The sequence below is a fragment of the Pelodiscus sinensis genome, chromosome 32 (assembly GCF_052426305.1).
Source record: "Pelodiscus sinensis isolate ZL-2025 chromosome 32, ASM5242630v1, whole genome shotgun sequence".
In the NCBI taxonomy this organism is placed as follows: domain Eukaryota; kingdom Metazoa; phylum Chordata; order Testudines; family Trionychidae; genus Pelodiscus; species Pelodiscus sinensis.
In genome coordinates, this window is record NC_143083.1 from 12,556,758 (window position 1) to 12,574,685 (window position 17,928).

At 54.9% G+C, this 17,928-nt stretch overlaps 2 protein-coding genes across 2 annotated transcripts in view; one reads left to right on the top strand and one right to left on the bottom strand.

Moving 5' to 3' along the window:
• Positions 1-17,928, bottom strand: part of MEF2B (myocyte enhancer factor 2B) — a 75,046-nt gene that overhangs the window by 54,206 nt on the left and 2,912 nt on the right. The window lies entirely within an intron of this gene.
• TMEM221 (transmembrane protein 221) lies at positions 3,061-17,756 on the top strand. Its single transcript, XM_075902836.2, has 3 exons — positions 3,061-3,739; positions 14,836-14,921; positions 17,005-17,756. The coding sequence occupies exons 1-3, from the start codon at positions 3,453-3,455 to the stop codon at positions 17,544-17,546; spliced, it is 915 nt and encodes a 304-aa protein (XP_075758951.2). The 5' UTR covers positions 3,061-3,452; the 3' UTR covers positions 17,547-17,756.

Genomic DNA, 17,928 nt, shown 5'->3' on the forward strand with positions numbered 1-17,928 from the left:
GGAGGGCTGACAAGAGTATTTACCCACTTGCTTTGGGGACCGGCAGAAAAGGCCCCGAACTGGGGACAGAAGACAGAAGAAAAAGGTTCGGTGCTACTGAGCATGATCATGCGCCCATGGGAAAAGACAGGAGGGATTAGGGAAACCCATTCCCAGAATCCTTCCGGTTTCCAACAGTGAGCAACAGGGGAGGCAAATCTGTTTAGATCAAATAGCCAGCAGCCCAAAGCCGCCCTTGAAACTCACAGGCAGCGTGTGGGCAGTTCAGAGATCTTTGACTGCCGCTTCCATCCGGCCTCTGGGTCTCCAGGCTCTGAGCAAGCCCACGAGCAGCGGAACCTCATGACACCGGCCCAGCCAAAAGCTCTGGGAATCTCCCGTCACTTTCCCAGGCCAGTTTTTTGCAGCACCAAGGGGCTTTGATGGGCTCTGCAAAGAGTGGAACCAACCCCCCTCCTCCAGTCTTTATCAATTGACCCATCCTGCCTGCTCCCTCCCCCATGCCTGATGCTGCTTCCACCAGACAATACAGACACCCTGCAGGGAAGCAGACGGGGAAGGAGTGGAGTCTCCCTCAGGGCCTCCTAAACTAGCTGCTATTATCTGCAGGAACTGTGCCATGGGTGCCACATACAGAAACACCCACCCAAGCCATGGTGAGTAACCCCGTCCTGCAGCTGTACATTCCCTCTGGGGGTTGACGTAGATGTTGTATGACTCCGTGCCTGTTCGAAACAACGCTGACGGGGTAGTGCAGCAGCCACGTTCCTCCCCAGAGCTGGCTGCATTTTAGTTCTCAACCAAGCAACGTACGTTCAAGATCCTGGGAGCTTTGCCTGGTTGTGGACTGCGGATCGGAGACATTGGCTTGCAAGGTGCTTTGAGATCCTTCTGATACATTCCGGAGCCCGGGTGTCTGACTGCATCACTTCTGTTGGAAGGCGGATTCGGGGAGATTTCTCATTCGCTCCAGAACTAAGCATGCCCTGCTGAAGACTATGGCGGGGAGGGGATGGAGGTATTTACTCTTTGGGCAAGTCTTCACAGGGGAGTCATTTCGAAATAACTCCCCTTCTTTCGAAACAAGGTGAGCATCCACACAGCCGGTTATCTCGAAATGATTTCAAAGTAACGGGCTGGTTATTTCGAAAGAACAACTCCAGCTTGTGAGGAACAGCGCTTATTTCACAACTGTTATTTCAAAACAGTGGTAGCGTGGATGCTCCACTGTGGCTATTTCGAAATAATGACTTCCCAGAGTCATTCGAAGTCATTCCTCTGAGGCTTCTTTGTCGGGTGGACATGCTATTCCGAAGTGTTTATTTCGGGAGTTATTATTACAAAATAATTTCCCGGTGTAGACAAAGCCATAGGTTGTCATCTGTGTAGAAGAGCAGAACTCTCGACCTGAGAGTTATGTTCATAAGGTTGAGCCAAGGCCTTGATTAACTAAGTGCGTTTTCTCACGGTGAGGGAAGTCAGGGGTCATCAAGTTGCCATGGGAACAGTAGGGGAAAAAACATGAATGGGAGGAAACTTCAGAGAGGAGCTGAATGGCTGCACAAAGAAAAAGCCACATGGAAGACTGGAAATGCTGCACAGGTGGCCAGAAGTCCAGGGAGCAACTTGGAACATCCAAATATCATCTCTCTGCCCGCTTCAATGCAGAAAGGTACAAGTTTCTGGGAGGCACTAACAAGAGGGTTGTGAGCAAGACAGGAGAAGTCATTATTCCGCTCTACTCTGCGCTGATTAGGCCTCAGTTGGAGGATTGTGTCCAGTTCTGGGCACCACATTTCAAGAAAGATGGGGAGAAATTGGAGAGGGTCCAGAGAAGAGCAACAGAAATGATAAAAGGTCTAGAAAACTTGAGCTATGAAGGAAGACTGAAAGAACTGGGCTTGTTCAGTTGGGAAAAGAGGAGACTGAGAGGGGACATGACAGTGGTTTTCAAGTATCTAAAAGGGTGTCACAAGGAGGAGGGAGAAAAATAGGTCTTGGCCTCTGAGGATAGGACAAGAAGCAATGGGCTTAAACTGCAGCAAGGAAGGTTTAGACTGGACACTAGGAAAAACTTCCCAACTCTCAGGGTGGTGAAACCCTGGAATAAATTGCTGAGGGAGGTTGTGGAATCTCCATCACTGGAGAGATTGAAGAGCAGGTTGGACAGATATCCATCAGGGATGATCTAGACAGTGCTTGGTCCTGCAAGGGACAAGGGGCTGGACTCGATGACCTCTCGAGGTCCCTGCCATTTCTAATGTTCTATGATTCTAAGTGGTTGGTCCTCAGCCAATACAAATTCAATTCGCTCTGGTGAAGTACAACACACCTTCCCCCATCTATCCCCACTGAGGATTGGGCCCATTATATTATATATAAATCAAACTCTGCATCACTGATCCCAGTCCCTACAGGCCAAAGGTTCAGGAGGCTGCCTTCTGGCTCAATTATGCAAAACGCCCCGCTGGGCTTGATTCCGACCTTAGACCAGTGGAACGCCTCTGACTTCAATGACCCAGATCCAAACGCTCCTTCACTAGCCAAGGGCAAACCTTAGGGTTCCCCTCCGAGGCCACTTTTTCAAGAACTCAGCAACCAGCAGCTCCCACTAAAGCCACCAGAAGGCAGACTTGTGGAAAAGCCTAGGGCACTGGCTCCTCTGGCAAGGAGTTCCACAGGCTGACTGTGCCCTGTGTGAAGAAAACCTTCCTTTTGTTTGTTTTAAACCTGCTGCCTATTCATTGCATTTGGCGACCTCCTCCTTCTTATATGGTGGGAATAAGTATATAACTTTTCCTTATTCATTTTCTCCACACCTGTCATGGTTTTAAACACCTCTAGCATCTCCCCCCTTCGCCTCCTCTTTTGTAACCTGAACAGTCCCGGTCTTCCCCATCTCCCTTCAACTTGGCTCCGGGAAAGTTGGAAACCCTTCATGAATGGGAGCGTCACGTGGGTGGAGGTGCGCGCGCCAGCGAGCCCGGGCTGAGCCCCGCCAGGCGGGGCGGGGAGCCGCTGCCGCCTGCGCGGGGCTGGCCGGGGCGGGGCTGCCGCAGTTCCTCGGGGGACCGGGCAGGCGGCTGCGGGCTCCGCGTCCGGCGCTCCCTGGCGATGCGCGGCTCGCAGCGTCCGCGCGGCTCGGCGCCGGGGAGGGAAAGTTTCGCGCAACTTTTGGGGGGCCCCTTGCCTCTCCTGCCCCCTTTGCCATAGCCCCCCCCCGAACCCCTAGCGCCCCAGGTCCTGCGCCCCAGCGCCCCCTGCCCTGCGCCCTAGCGCCTCCGGCCCCTGCGCCCCCGACCCTTGCGCCCCAGCGCCCCCTGCCCTGCGCCCTAGCGCCTCCGGCCCCTGCGCCCCCGACCCTTGCGCCCCAGCGCCCCCTGCCCTGCGCCCTAGCGCCTCCGGCCCCTGCGCCCCCGACCCTTGCGCCCCAGCGCCCCCTGCGCCCCGCGATGCCCTCCGCCTACACCCAGCGCTCCCTGGCCGTGCTGCTGCTCTTCGGCACCCTGGCGGCCGTCATGGCCGTGCTCGCCTCCATCCTCATCTTCCAGCTCCAGGCGGGCCGGGGCCGGGCCGGCTCCCCCGGCGCCCTCTCGGAGCGGGTGGCCGGGGTGCTGCAGCCGGTCTCGGCCGTGCTGGCCGCCCTGTGCCTGGTTCTCAACCTCAGCTGCCTCCTGCTCTGTCTCTTGCACAGCTACCTCAGCACCGAGGCGTGCAGGGGGGACCCGGAGCCGGACAGGTAAGGGGGAGCGCGGGGGGGGAGGGAGGGGAGATGCGCTTGTCTTGGGCTGGTTGCAGTCTCTCCTTGAACTCCCAGGTGCTGGAAGGGAAAGGGGCGGGGGCGGGGGGCAGCATCATGGGGTGAGGAGCAGGACTGTGCCCCGCCATGAGGCACGCTGGGCCTAGAGCCCCTGGCAGAGGAGGGGAGGGGAGGAACTGAATCCCTGAGGCTTGGGGAGCAGGTGTCTGCAGGTTGCCAACCAACTTAGCCGGTGGATCCCCTTAAGGCACCCACAGGCTGGGGGCTGTTTAAAGACCTGGGCCATGAATCCGGAGAGGAGAGGGAGAACTCAGGAGAGATGTTGAAGGACCCATCGCACCAGGATCCTCTGCCAACTCCCAACCTTGGCACGGGGCAAGCTCCCCGCCGCAGGTCCTTTCAGCCGAGCCCACATCCAAGGCAGTCACTCGGGTACCAGGCCCAGCGCTTGGCTGTCTCCCACCCAGGCAGTTCCCATCCCCATCTCTTTCACAGTAGCCCTGGGCCAGCGCTATGGAAATCCGGGTTCCGGGACCCCAGCCGCTGATGCCCGGAGCAAGTCACAGGATCTTTGCCTCCCTTTCTCCATTGCGCACTGGGGAGAACAGCCCAGCCCTGCCCTACCATAGGGCCCAGAGATGGGGGCCAGATAAGCCCCTGGACAAACGACAGAGCTGAGCATTGTGACCAAAATTCTCTTCTGCGGCTCCGGCTGTGGAGCCCCTCGAGGCGAGAAATGTGCCGTTTCATGCCCTGTGTATTTGTGCTTAGCGACTTTCCGTCTGGTTACACTGACACAGTATTTAACTCCCTGGCACTTAGTGCATAAATACCCAGTGCCACCAACTCAGCGGGTGCAAATTAGTGTCGCTTCATCAACTCTGCTGGAGGGCTGCCAGCTGATCCCAGCTGGGCATCAAAGTTCCCGACCTGCCCCGGAACATAATGACTCAAGGCCCCAAATCATTAACACAGAGCCCTGTTAACTGAATCCAGTCTTTGGCCAGTAAAGGTGCCTGAGAACGCCAACACTGGACTAGAGACATGGGTGCACACAGTCCCTTTCTTGCAGGCTGGTAGAGGGGGACAATCAGTTAGTGGAGCACTGGCTATTTTAACTTTCTGTAGTGCTGAGGATCACAAAGCACTAAGGCACCCAAGGTCCCAAGTGCTATTAGAACTGCTTTGAGGGGAAACTGAGGCCGTGAGATTCAATGGCATGCCCTAAGGTCACAAAGTGAATCAGTGGCAGAGAACCGGGAGTCCTGGTTCCAGAGGGTGGCCGACAGTCCCCGGCCATGTCCACAATCACTCCTGTAGCAGTGACTCAGTTTGGCTCTTCTTCTGCGTTGCTAGCTGCTGTAGCAGGCTCCTTTGCTGTGAAGAGCCTCCAGGTACCACAGCATCAGCAGCACACTGACTCAGACGATAAATTAGGATTGATATCCCCTCCTTGTGCCCCCCCCCACCTCCCACACCTACATCTAACACTGCAATTCATTAGCATCCCAGATCCTTGCTTAGCAGATTCTATAGTCGGAAGTGAAAAGTCAGAAAAGAAGGCCAGCTGGCCAGATCCTGCATCAATTTACCCCAGCTGGAAAGCTGGCCTCAAACTCTCTTGGTTTGCGATGCTTATTGGTAGAGAAGAAACAGGCGATCCAAGAGCGGAAGGGGTAAACGGAACTGCTTTACTGCAGTTAGTAATTAATATTACTAAATAAGGTTTTTTTAAATAGTACTTAACGTAATTAGGAGCGTAATGAACATACTAAAATAATAAAAGGGTGTAATTGGTGCCAATTCGTTGCCACTTGGACATTGTGTTGAATGTCCGAGGTAAATATGTGCGGGCAATAAAGCTGTTTCGTTTACCCCCTCTCCTCCTGGGTCGCCAGTTTCTTTTCTAACACTTATAAGCCCATGTGCTCCTCCACACACTTTTTCTTTTAGGACCTGGCAAGCTGGCAACTCTTGATTAGCATCTGGGTGTTTTTAAAGGTGACCTACCTATAATGACTCAAGAGCCCAAATCATTAACCCAGAGACCTGTTAACTTAATCATTACCAACACGTTTGCAGCTGCAAAAATGTTTCTGAACACACTGCCTCTTTCCTTCACCTACCAGAACCTGGGCCCAGCAAGTCCTACATGGTTGATGCACAGCTGGTTTTGGCCAAACATAGGCACCTCACCCTGACTGGCAAGTCAAAAGGGAAAGCAATTTGCAAATATTTGTTTTGTAAACTTATCGTCGGATGATGTCTGTACAGATGGACTTTCGGGAATTCACATGCACGATTAACTGGACTAGAGCTGAGGAAAATTCAGAATTTTCAGCCTGTGGAAAATTCCAATATTTCAACATTTTGTTTTCATCCTCAGTCAGGACAAAATGTTAAACATCTAGGCTGTGTCTACATTGGCACCCCTTTCCGGAAAAGGGATGCTAATGAGACACTTCGGAATTGCAAATTCCGCTGGGGATTTAAATATCCCCCGCGGCATTTGCATTTACATGGCTGCCGCTTTTTTCCGGCTCGGGGTTTTGCCGGAGAAAAGCGCCAGTCTAGACGCGATTTTCCGGAAAATAAACCCTTTTCCGGAAGATCCCTTATTCCACTCTGGAAACGACAAAACGTTTTGTTTGCGTGTTTCTGGTCAAAATGAAACATCCCTCAGATCATTGTGTTGGGGGCTGTTACGCCAGCCTGAAACGCCTCTCTCAAGTCTGTTCAAGGTTACAATTTCATTTCCTTTTGCCGGCACCTCATGAGCTGTAATTCAGACGCCAGATGTCTTCATTCTGCTTTGTGGGCCAGGTTCCTTTGCTAGAATCTATCTCCCATCATGCACTGGCAGCCACGTGATTTGCAGTGCCGAACTGGAGGGAAAACTTCACTGCATTATGGAATATGTAGTCCAAGTAGGGAATCCAGCTCATAGCAAACAAAGGGACCAGAATTACTGCTCCCATAAGGCACTGTACACAATGGGAAAATAGTTTAATGTTGAACAGATTAAAAATGGAAGGTTTTGGATCAGTTCAACAATTTGAAAATATTTCAGATGGGTCCCACAAACCAAAGTGTCATTTCATTTTCCCGACGGAAAATGGAACCACTTCTGCACAATCAAAATGTTACTGCCGAGTCCTTTAAAGCCACATTTTCCATTGGAAAAATCATTGTGATGGCAGAATTCCTGACCAATTGCAAATGCGACCCGCCACCGAGTTCAGATGTTAAAAGTTCTACTTATTTTCAGAGCTCCACACTTCACCCGTGAAACTCCCATGAAAACGGGAACAGGTCAATGAGCTACTTAGATGCCTAGATGTATGACCTTGCAGTCAGCTATCAAGCATGCAGGTCACACTTCCAGGGTCGGGGGCTGTATTTCGAAAAGACTCATTAATGGATGTAGGGGTCATGGTGAATAACCAAGCATGAGTTTGCCATGCATCGTGGTGGCGAGGAATGCAAGCATACTCCTAGCATGTCTCAGCACAAGAATGTGGAGTGGATGCAGTTGGATGTTCTTGGGACTAGCATGGACTAAACCAGTTCTGGTTTCCACTGGGAAGGGTTCAGAAAGGAGCTTCAAGGACAACACGAGGTCTGCACCTCGTGCCTCACAGAGCGAGACAAAACCAGTCCAGTTTACTTAGTTTAACAAAGAGGAGGTTGAGGGGACGATCAGAATCTGCACTGAGATTTGTGATAGCAGAAGAGCCTTGTCTCTAGCAATAGCGGCTAGAAGCTGAAGCTAGATACCTCAGGTGCCTAATGTGTGCAGGGAAGCCAATCATTGAAATGTAGAACTGCCAGGCTGGAAAGGGAGTTGAGAGATCGTCCTCTGCAGCCCCCCGTATTGAGATAGCCTACGGTTACTTGATCCTAACTCAACTTTGTACGCCCCGGGGGCCACAATGATACTCACAGCCCACGCCGAAGGGTGCAACTTGTGTGGTTGCATATGCATGCAAATATCTATGCCAATAGCTTTGTTCACACTGACAGGCATGAATACAAAGATTAAGGCACAACGACACGACACGCAGGCCCCATTTAAGTCCGTTCTGCTGATATTAATAAAATGCAATATCTACCCAATTTCCACCCATATTGCTTTTCATGAGAAATGACAGTCCAGGAGTTTAACTGCTAAAATACATATCAACAGAAGACCGTTATATTGAGGACTTTTTTGTTTTGGCTCCCACCTGTGGGCCGCATATTGAACCCTGCGTAAACCCAAACCACACTGCAGGTTGCAAACAAACAGGCCGCATGCGGCCCACGGGCCGTGTGTTAAGTAGCCCTGCCTTAGACCATCCCTGACGGGTGTTTGTCTGGCCTGTTCTAAACATTCTGCAGTGACGGGGATTCCACCACCTCCGTTAGAAGCCTAACACAAAGCTAAACTGTCTTCCTAGTTAGAAAGTTTGTTCTACTATCTAACCCAGTGTTTCTTAAACTTTTTAAGACCAAGGAAGACCAAGGATTTTTTTGTGGAGGGGGGAAAAAAAGGTCTGGGGGGAAAGTTATTGGGAAAAAAGGATTGGGGGTGGGGGGAGTTATTGAGGAAAAAGGTCGCCTGCCCCTTTAAGGTGGCCATTTTGAATGTTGTTCTCCGCAGCACACCTCCGACTGGTGTGCCATGGAACACAGTTTAAGAAACACTGATCTAACCCAAATCTCCCTTGCAGAAGATTAAGCCCCTTACTACCGGTAATGACCCACTGAACCAGCCAACCTATATCTCTGATGAGATGGGGTGATTTGGGCCCTAACTCAAGCCTGGCTGCTTTCTAAAAGAGATGCTCTAGGGGCCTGATGCAAAAAGCCAGTGTGAAAAGAGAAATTCTCTGGCCTGTGCTGTCAGGAGGCCAGACTAGATGGTCCTAGCTAACCCTTCTGGCTTTAAAAATCTATTAATTACTCACTCAGAAATGTTCCTGAAGTAATTCGATCACTCAGCACACCGTCAACCTGTGGAACTCCTCGCCAGAGGATGTGGTGAAGGCTAAGACTTGAACAGGGTTCAAAAAAGAGCTAGATAGATTCATGGAGGTTCGGTCCCTCAATGGCTATTAGCCAGGATGGGTAGGAATGGTGTCCCTAGCCTCTGTTTGTCTGGAGGTGAGTGACAGGAGAGGGATCACGTGGGGACTCCCTGTTCTGTTCCCTCCCTCTGGGGCATCTGGTATTGGCCACTGCCGGCAGACAGGACACTGGACTGGATGGACCATTGGTCTGACCCAGTCTGGCTGTTCTTATGATCCTTGCTTACAGGGGTGGAATTTCAGTAGTTGATAGAGGAGATTGGGACTCTGGACTCTTAACTCTGCCACTGACTGTCTGTGTGTCCCTGGGCAAGTCACGTCCCCTTTTTTGGAGCTAACGCATCCTATCACCTTCCGGCACATGTGGAGAGGGTCAGTTAATTCAGGTTTGAAGACCCCTGGATGCCCCAAAAGAAACACGTCTTTATTGCACGGTTACCAGTCAAGCTTGCAACCTAGCCTGAATGGCCCCCTTTAAAACCAAAGCGAGAGGCAGATGGTTACAGAAAAGAGGCGGGCTGGGTCATCGCAATGCAGAGGCTGGTGGGAGAAGGCAGCAGGGCCGAACATGGCTGGGCCCAGATACGCACCTTTGGGCGTGAGCAGATCTGGTTCTTCGCCACCATTTGATTGACGGACGGCTGTATCCCAGGCCATGCTGGTGACACGGCAGCCACGCTGCCTGTTGCCTGATTGCTGGCAGGAGAGAGCCATCCGAGCTCAGCAAACTGGGAATCAGGACTTCTGGGTTCTATTTGCAGCCCTGCCACTGACTCACCCAGTGACCCTGGAGCAAGCCACTTTGCCTCTTTGTGCCTCAGTTTCCCCCTCTGTAGAAGAGGGGTTGTCACTACCTGTCTCACAAAGTGGTGAGAGGCTTAATTAATTGACGTGATCAAAGAGGTCTGAAATTTAAAAGACTACAGAAATCAGAGGATGCTTCTGTGACCAGTCTACCTGGACTCAGCCGGCTTCTGACACCGGAACGTACCCACCCTGGATTGCTCTGTCAGAACCAGCTGAGAACGTCGCTGGTTCTTTTAATTGGCAGGAATTTATTCTGAGTCCATGAGGGCAAGAGAACACCTGGGGTAAGGGGGCGATGACTAAACCGTTCAGCAAAGGGCCTCCCATCTGTGACCTCAGACTTGCTTGTGCAGGATTTAGATCCACCCTCTGGTCCAATCCCACTGCTTGGGCCATGCACCTTGCTGACTCTGGCCGGGCTCCAGGAAAGCTCTCCCCACCCAGCTCTCCCCACCCAATTTGGCTTCAAGAGTTTGTCCCAAATTAGCTTCCGGTTCTTGTTTTACCCTTCCACTGCTGAGGGCATGAGTGTCCCTGGATAGCAGAGCAGACTGGAGGGCTGACGGGAGGGGGTGTGGTTCAAGCAAGGGACCTAGAATCAGGACTCCTGTGGCCTGTTTTCTCTACCCCTCTTGCTGGGTGATCCTGAACAAGTCACATCACTTCTCTGTGCCTCAGTGTCCCCGTCTGAAATGTGGGGGGGGGTCCCTTCCCTCTCACTTGGAGGGGGCGGGGCTGACAAAGAGTGTTTGTTTGCCAAGTATTCTGAGCGCCTAGTACGGAAAATGCTGTTCTGGTCTAAAAACGCCAGCGTGCGAAGGGTTAATTCTGACAGCCCCACCTCCCGCCGAGATTCCCCCAGGGACATGGGATTAGCTATTGTCTCCCCAGGTCGGAGCTGGTGTTTTCATCCTGCCCATCCCCAGCTCTAGGGGGCAGCCCCAGACCCCCAGAGGCGACGGGGCTCTGGTTTCATTAGGGGATCTGCTCACGTAGCAGGCGGCTTTCCCACGTTGGGCTTGTCACGCTGAATTACTGCTCCAGTTTTCAGCCCGGCCCTCGCCGGCCCCGGCCTGCTGGAAACAAAGCCTGTTCCTCCCCCGCTAATCCCCCCAATCATGTAATTAATAAAACAAAGTGCTTCTCTCGGGGAGCAGGAGCCCTTCCAAGTTCTGTGAACAGCTCCTGGCTGCAGCCTCCCAGCCCCAGGCAGGCTCAGACATTCCAAGCGTTCAGCACAGAAAAGACCCTGGCATGGGCTCCAACTCATCCACCTTGTAGCCTCCCAGCCAGGGGCCGTGCTAGGGAGAGCACTTGGAGGCTCTCTCCGCTCACCTCTTTCATGCCTGCAAACCCTAGATTCAGCAGAACAGGTAGCCCAAGCACAACTGGTGCTGCCTATCAGTGCCTAAAGAACTCCCCCTCACCCCACCGCCCCACCAGGCTGAGCAGCCCTTCTGGACCAGAGATCAAACACTCCAGGGTGGGGATTTCCCAGCACTGAACATCAGAACGACCAGACTGGGTCAGATCAATAGTCCATCTAGCCCAGAATCCTGTCTGCAGACAGTGGCCAATGCCAGGTGCCCCAGAAGGAGGGAACACAACAGGTAATCCTCATGTGATCCCTCCCTGTCACCAACCTCCAGAGATGCTAGGGGCACCATTCCTACCCATCCTGGCTAAACCATTGATGGACCTCACCTCCATGAATCTATCTAGCTCTTCCTGTTCAAGTCCTAGCCCCCACCACATCCTCTGGCAAGGAGTTCCACAGGTTGATGGTACGTTGACTCTCTCTCTCTCTCACCTTCCCAAGTCCCAGCCGAAATTCTCTGCAAGGGAAGTCACAGAGGGGCAAGGCGGGGAAAGACGTTCGAAATAAAGACCCAAACTCACTCCTGGCTGGAGGCAATTCAGTGGCACTTGTATGTACGGAGCTGTTAAGTTTCGAGCCAATTCCCAATGGACAGGTGTCCACGGTAAAAGACGACTGCCGCCACCAGCACAAACTGGCCCCTTTGCCACTGATCTTTGAGGCCAAGGACTGCTTGGGCTTCAAAGACTGAGCTGCCCTTTGACCCGGGGGGCCGGGCCTAAGTGTCACGGGGCTACTGCATGCGTTGCCACGGAAAGAGGTAGGCGGGGGGGGGGGGGGGGGTTTGGCAAAATGCCACTCCCCAGGGATTGCCCACCCAGCTCAGTCATTCAGACAACGCCATCCACAGCCTGCCTCGTGGGGAAGAACCACCCAATCCCTTCCGTGTTGTCTATTGGGACGGTTGTGCTGCGCACACACCTCCTGTAACCCCACTTAGCCTGGTGGCATCGGTGATCTTTGCCTATTGTGTCACAGCTGTTAGTGACTGTGCTGGGCTCTCCCCATTAACAAGAGCCTGGGGTCCCAGCCTCCTTGGGTGACAATGGCCCATGAAGTCCCCACAAGTGGAGGACGGCAGTTCTCTAGGTTGCCTCGGTTGTACTGAAGGGAACAATCTCAAGCAGTTTTCGCAGGGTAGGCAGGAGCAGCTACTAAGTGCGGGCTCGCTAGTGTCTCATGGCAGGGCTGCTGGCAAGGCGCAAGGGAATGTGCCCCCACAGCAACCATCCGGTATCACAGCTGGAACAAGCCGAAGCTATCAAGCAGAAGGGCTCGGATAGTACCATGAGGAACATCAGAACGGCCACACAGGGTCAGACCAAAGGTCCATCTAGCCCCGTGTCCTGTCTGCCGACAGCAGCCAATGCCAGATACCCCAGAGAAAGGGAACAGAACAGACAATCATCAAGTGATCCATCCTCTGTCGCCCATTCCCAGCTTCTGACAGAGGCTAGGGATACCACGCCTGCCCATCCTGGCTAGTAGCCATTGATGGACATATCTTCATGAACTTATCTAGCTCTTTTTCGAACCCCGTTATCATTTTGACCTTCACAACATCCTCTGGCAAGGAGTTCCGCGGGTTGGCTGTGTGTTGTGTGAAGAGGAGCACGCAACACATGCCTAGACAAAAACAACAAGTCCTGTGGCACCTTATAGACTAACAGATTTATTGGCGCATAAGCTTCACATGCAATCTGACAAAGTGGGTCTTTGCCCACGAAAGCTTATGCGCCACTAAATCTGTTAAGTCTATTAGGTGCCATAGGACTTGTTGTTTTTGCAGATTCAGACTAACACAGCGACCCCTCTGATACATGCCGAGGCAAGAGGAGCTGGCCTTTTGCTGTTGTCTGCACGAATCAAAAAGGTCAGTCCCTTCCAAAATGTACATCTAAATTACTGTGGCTAGGATCTGAGTAAAGCAAAGCAATCCAGCTCCGAGAATGACAATGCAACCTGGCTTTGCTTAGCTCACTGAAGTAGCACGTCCCCCTTCCAAACTGTTAAAGGCCACAGACTTATAGACTAGTGAACACATCACTTTTCGTTGCTCTTCACTTCTTGCAATAGTCTTTAAGCAGCGTTGAAAAATGTCTCTCGCCCATCAGCTTTGGCCTCCCTTTTCAGTCTGCAGCCTCTTTAGGTTTCTCCCCCTCCTTGCAGCAATGCAGCGTGAGCAAAACCGGCTTTTGCTTTGTTTGCTCCTTCCACGGAGCTGCACCATCCAGCTTGGGAAAGGTGCTGGTGGATCTGGGCTCCCTCTGGCGGCCGGCCTGTCTCTGCGTCTCATTTCTCAGCCGCTCAAGTGGGTGGGGAACCACCGAGGAAAGCTAGTCAAAGTAAGGCCACGTTGCTCCAGCCCCGTAGGACAACAGAGCATTCCTCTCCGCTTAGAGCTTCACGGCCGATCAGGGCTCAGTTATTTCGCTCCCGCTGCGCGTGACACTAGCACGGAGAGCAGGTTTCTGCCTGCAGAGCATCAGGCAGACCGCTCCGTGCCCAGTGCGGAGGGGCGAATTCGGTTCCCCAGCAGGGCCAGTTCAGGGCTTAAACTGCATCCTGGCATCTCTGATGTGCTCAGGAACGCACAGCAAAGCCCTTTTCGCCCCAAGTCCATATTTTGGGTTGAGCCTTAGCCTGGCTCATCAAACTCGATCCAAAGGCCCAGTCGCTTAGACCTGTTTGAACACTGGCGCCTTGGCGATAGGGATGTACTAGTGTAGTCGATTAACCAGTTAACCGATAAGCTAACGTTTATAGGTTCATGCTGTAGACCAGTGGTCCCCAGCCTTTAGAGGGTCCCGGGCGCCCAGGGGTGGGGTCACTCACACACCGGGCGCCCGGGGGCAGGGCTGCACGTCCGGGGGCACGCCAGAGGACGGGGATGCCCTTGTACCCGGCTCCGGCATGTGCCCCAGGGCCGGGGCTGGGGCCGCCCGAGCGCCTTGTGCCAGGGCCGGGCTGGGGCTGCCCGAGCGCCGCGCACCCGACACCGGTGCATGTCGCGCGCCTGGGGCCGGTGCCTCCTGTGCACCAGGGGCGGGGCCAACCCAGGTTGTTGGCGGGTGCCATGGCCCCTGCGGGCACCGCATTGGGGACCACTGCTGTAGACCACACGCATTTCTCCCCCTCCCCCCGCCAGTAAATTTTTTAGCAGGCTGACCAACAGCCTGTCTCAGTCCTGACTTGCGGCAGGTCCGGGACCTATCCCTGCTACAGCTCTATATTTAGAGCATATTAGGGACTGGCTGGGCAGACAGCCTAGCTCAGTTCCGGCTCACGCCAGGTGTGAAAGCTCAGACCGGCCCCTAGACAAGGGCTGCTGCCTCTCTCTCAGAGGCAACAGCACAGGGCGACAGGCAGCCGGTCTACGAGGGGAGCTGGTTTTTAAACGGGCTTCCCTTGCAGACCAGCTCCTGCCTGGCACCCCAAGCTGCTGCCTCGGATACAGAGGCAGCAGCACGGGGTGGCAGGGGGCTCCTCTGGAGTGGGGCTGGAGCGCACTGGCTGCCGGCCCCGCCCCCAGGGACGACAGAATAGTCGACTAACCAATAAGAATTCACGAAGTTACTTGACTGTTCAATTGACCGATATTTAACAGCCCTACTTGGCAGAGAAGGCTGCTCTGCTTTATCTAGACTCCGAGAAATAGAAGACCTTAGGGTCACTAGGTGATAGAGTCGATCCCCCTGCAGGTGCGGGCAAGGCCTCGGCCAGGGGGTGTGTCTGATCCGAGGGCACTGGGATCCAGGTCGCGGGCACCCTCCCTATTGCCCGATTTTACCACCCAAACGCTTCTCTTGTCTGTTTTGCAGAGCTGACTGGTTCCTGTTGGACAGCCGGGTGATTCGGCACGTGGCCATTGGCCTGTTCTGCTGTGGCATCTCCGTCTATTTGGCAGGCAAGCCCCCTCCTTTCTCTGTGAACCCTGGGATCACATTCCTGGGGGGCGGGGAGGGCTCGGCCCCACGCGCGACTCACACGCTGCCTCTCGGATGCTCAGGCACCTGCCTCCCCCGCCGGCGCCGTGTCGGTTGTGGAGCGGTTCATCGGTCAGGCTGCACCGATCGCTTGTTTCCAAGTGGGCGCCACCAGGCTCCCGAGTCCAGGTTTATTCCTGCAGTGGCGGGACCTGAATCCTGTTTCCGAATCCTGAATCCGAGCCCTTCAGCCAACTAACTCCGAGCGGGACGCCAGCCAGGGCTGTGTCTGAGGAAGGATGCTGGGCTGTGGCTAGGGCCAGGGCCTGCTGGTGTCAAGTCCCTGCTCTGCCACAGGCTCCCTGCATGGCCCTGGGCTAGTCACTTAACCCAAATGAATGAAGTCGGGGGGGATTGGGCACCTACCTACCTTTTGAGATCTGGGTTTTCATCTTTCTGGGCCTCAGTCCCCAGGCATACACCAGGCTTGTGGTGGGCTGGGAGGTGTTCGGCTTCTACAGTAACAGGCTGTACAACCTTTGCCAAGACGCTTTGCCGCTGCGCTTTGCCTCAGTTTCTCCCTCTGTAAAAAGGCCTGAACGCTGAGAAGGCAGCAGCGACATTTTGGAATTCGGGGTGGGGAGAGGGGACAACAGCAAGTAGTTTTAAAAGGAAGGCTTCACTGGGATTTGGGCTTTGAGGCACGGACTGTTCTGGCACTTGTTTGATGGGGGAGGCTGCAGCACGGAGGCCTGGGTTGGAGGGACTCAAAGCACCAAAATCCCCTCTCCCCTCCTCAAACCATCGTGATGCCGCTCCTGGGGGCTGCCTTTCTCCTGGAGACCAGTGTGGACAGCCTGTGGCAGGGGCAGCTGGGAACATCAGCTGTCACGGGCAAGTCCCAAAACCCAGCCCTTGGCTTTACGCAAACAGGTTGGTGAGTTGCTGAGCTGGGGTGGGGATGGAGGGGGTCTGCCCAAGATCGCTGCCCTCCCCTGGACCTCTACCCCTGCTCAGGGCTTTGGCTGCAGCTGTTAAAGGAGGCAGCGGCTCTCATCCCGGCTCGCCCCAGAGGCGAGGCCCGTGGGCGGCGGCGTCTCGTGGCACCCAGCCCATCCAGTGGCAGAGAGCTCACTAGCAATGCCATTCCTGTCACTGGGGGCTCAACGTGGCACAGCCAGGAACAACCCCTCCCCGCTTCCCACGCTGCTGGTACCCCCCCCTCGCTGCCTCATCAGAACAAGGGCATCGCCAGGCGGCATCGGGTCCATCTCTCCTCGGTTCCCATCTCCAACAGCGGCCGGTGCCAGCGGCTCCATGGGAAGGTGGGAGAGCACCGCGGGGTGGGGGAGGACGGAAACTCACCCATCCCAGAGGATGTCCCCTCCTCCCCGTCTGCATCTCCAATGAGCTTGCAGCGGGGAGCCAGGGGCCAGCCCAAGGCTCGGTTAATGGAGCCCTTTCAGGGGCGGGGCATTCAGACTGAAATCTTCGTCTTTAAAAACACCCGACTATTTTACAGGGGGCAGGGCCAGGGGCCAGCTGCTGGTAAGGCGTGAGCGGCAGAGCGGCGCGGAGGGAAAGCAGACCGAGAACAGGAGGGCAACGCACACAGGGATCAGTTACCATTGAAGCCTCAGGAACATGCTTGCTACTAGCCCTGACTCAGGGAGCGGAGTTTTCCAAAACTCCCAGGTGTAGGGGACGGGTCCTTCAAATCACTTAGGCCCAGCTCCACAAGGGACCTAGGCACCTAATACCTTTGACACCTGGGAAATCCCTTGCCCCCTCTCCCCCTCCCTGCCGGGCAGGAAATGGGCCCTGTGGGAAAGTGGCAAGGGGCTGCCATTGACCGGTGAGGCAGGAGCAGCGTCACGGAGCCAAGGAGACTGCTTCCCAGTTGAGATCAGACGCGCAATCAAGACGGGACTCCTCTCCCTAAAAGCCAGGCCCCAGCTCAGCCACAAGCAACGGGCTTGGCCGGGGGCCTGCCAGGTCCATTCCCCCGGCCTGTCAGAGTCCCTTCTGGTCTTATCTGAGTCTTGCTCTCCTTCCCCCCCGCAGCTCTCTCCCTCTACATGCTGCTGCTGTTTGAAATCGAGACCGGCATCACCAGCGCCTGCATCCTGTCCTCGGGGATCATCGTCCTGCTGATCACGGTGACGCACGCCCTCGTCCGGGCTTCCCAAGCCTCGCGGCGCAGCCAGGCCGAGCTCTGCCGTACCCTCTACGAGAACGACTCCGCCCGGCGCAGCAACGCCCCTGCCAGCGACCTCAACAACAGCAAGAACGTGGCCGCCGCCCGCCCGCGGCCAGAGATCCACCGAGAGTTCTCCTACCCGCCGTACCTCGAGCAGAAGTCCCACCTGGCCTCCTCGGCCAGTCACCTGGCCTCCTCGGCCAGCGGCAGCTTCACCTTGCCAGGGAGCCACAGGCCGCTGACCGAGAAGGATTGCTGCAGCCTGCCCCGGACACACAGGACGCTGTCGGCCGAGCCCGGCCTGCTGCAGGTGCAGGGCAAGCCCTGGAACAGTGTCACCCAGGAGATGAGGAATGTTTTGTCCCGGAAGCCAGGAGCCTCTGGGAAAGATTCAACTTTGGTATGAAGGCTGGAGGGGGGACGGTTCGTCCCAGCACATTACAGGGGTGCGGCCAAGATCTGTATCTCCCGTTAGCCCTTGACGCGGGCCACTCCCGTCCCGACCCCACCTGAACAGCTGCGAGCCCTGCCCGGGAGCTCACTCAGACATTGGGCAACGCGAAACCCACCGTCTTCCCCAAATAAAAGGGCCTTGGTGAGCCCTCCTGCACTGCGATAGAGGGGTGTCGAGTTCTAAAATTATATCATACTCCTCCTGCGGTCCGGTGGATGATGTGAGTCCTTTCCCAGCTGAGCTGGGGCTGCCGTTAGCCAGCCTAACAGGCCGGCACTTCCAGCTGGAAAGGTGGCTCTATAAAACTCCAGCCTGCTGCATTCTGCCTCTTGCA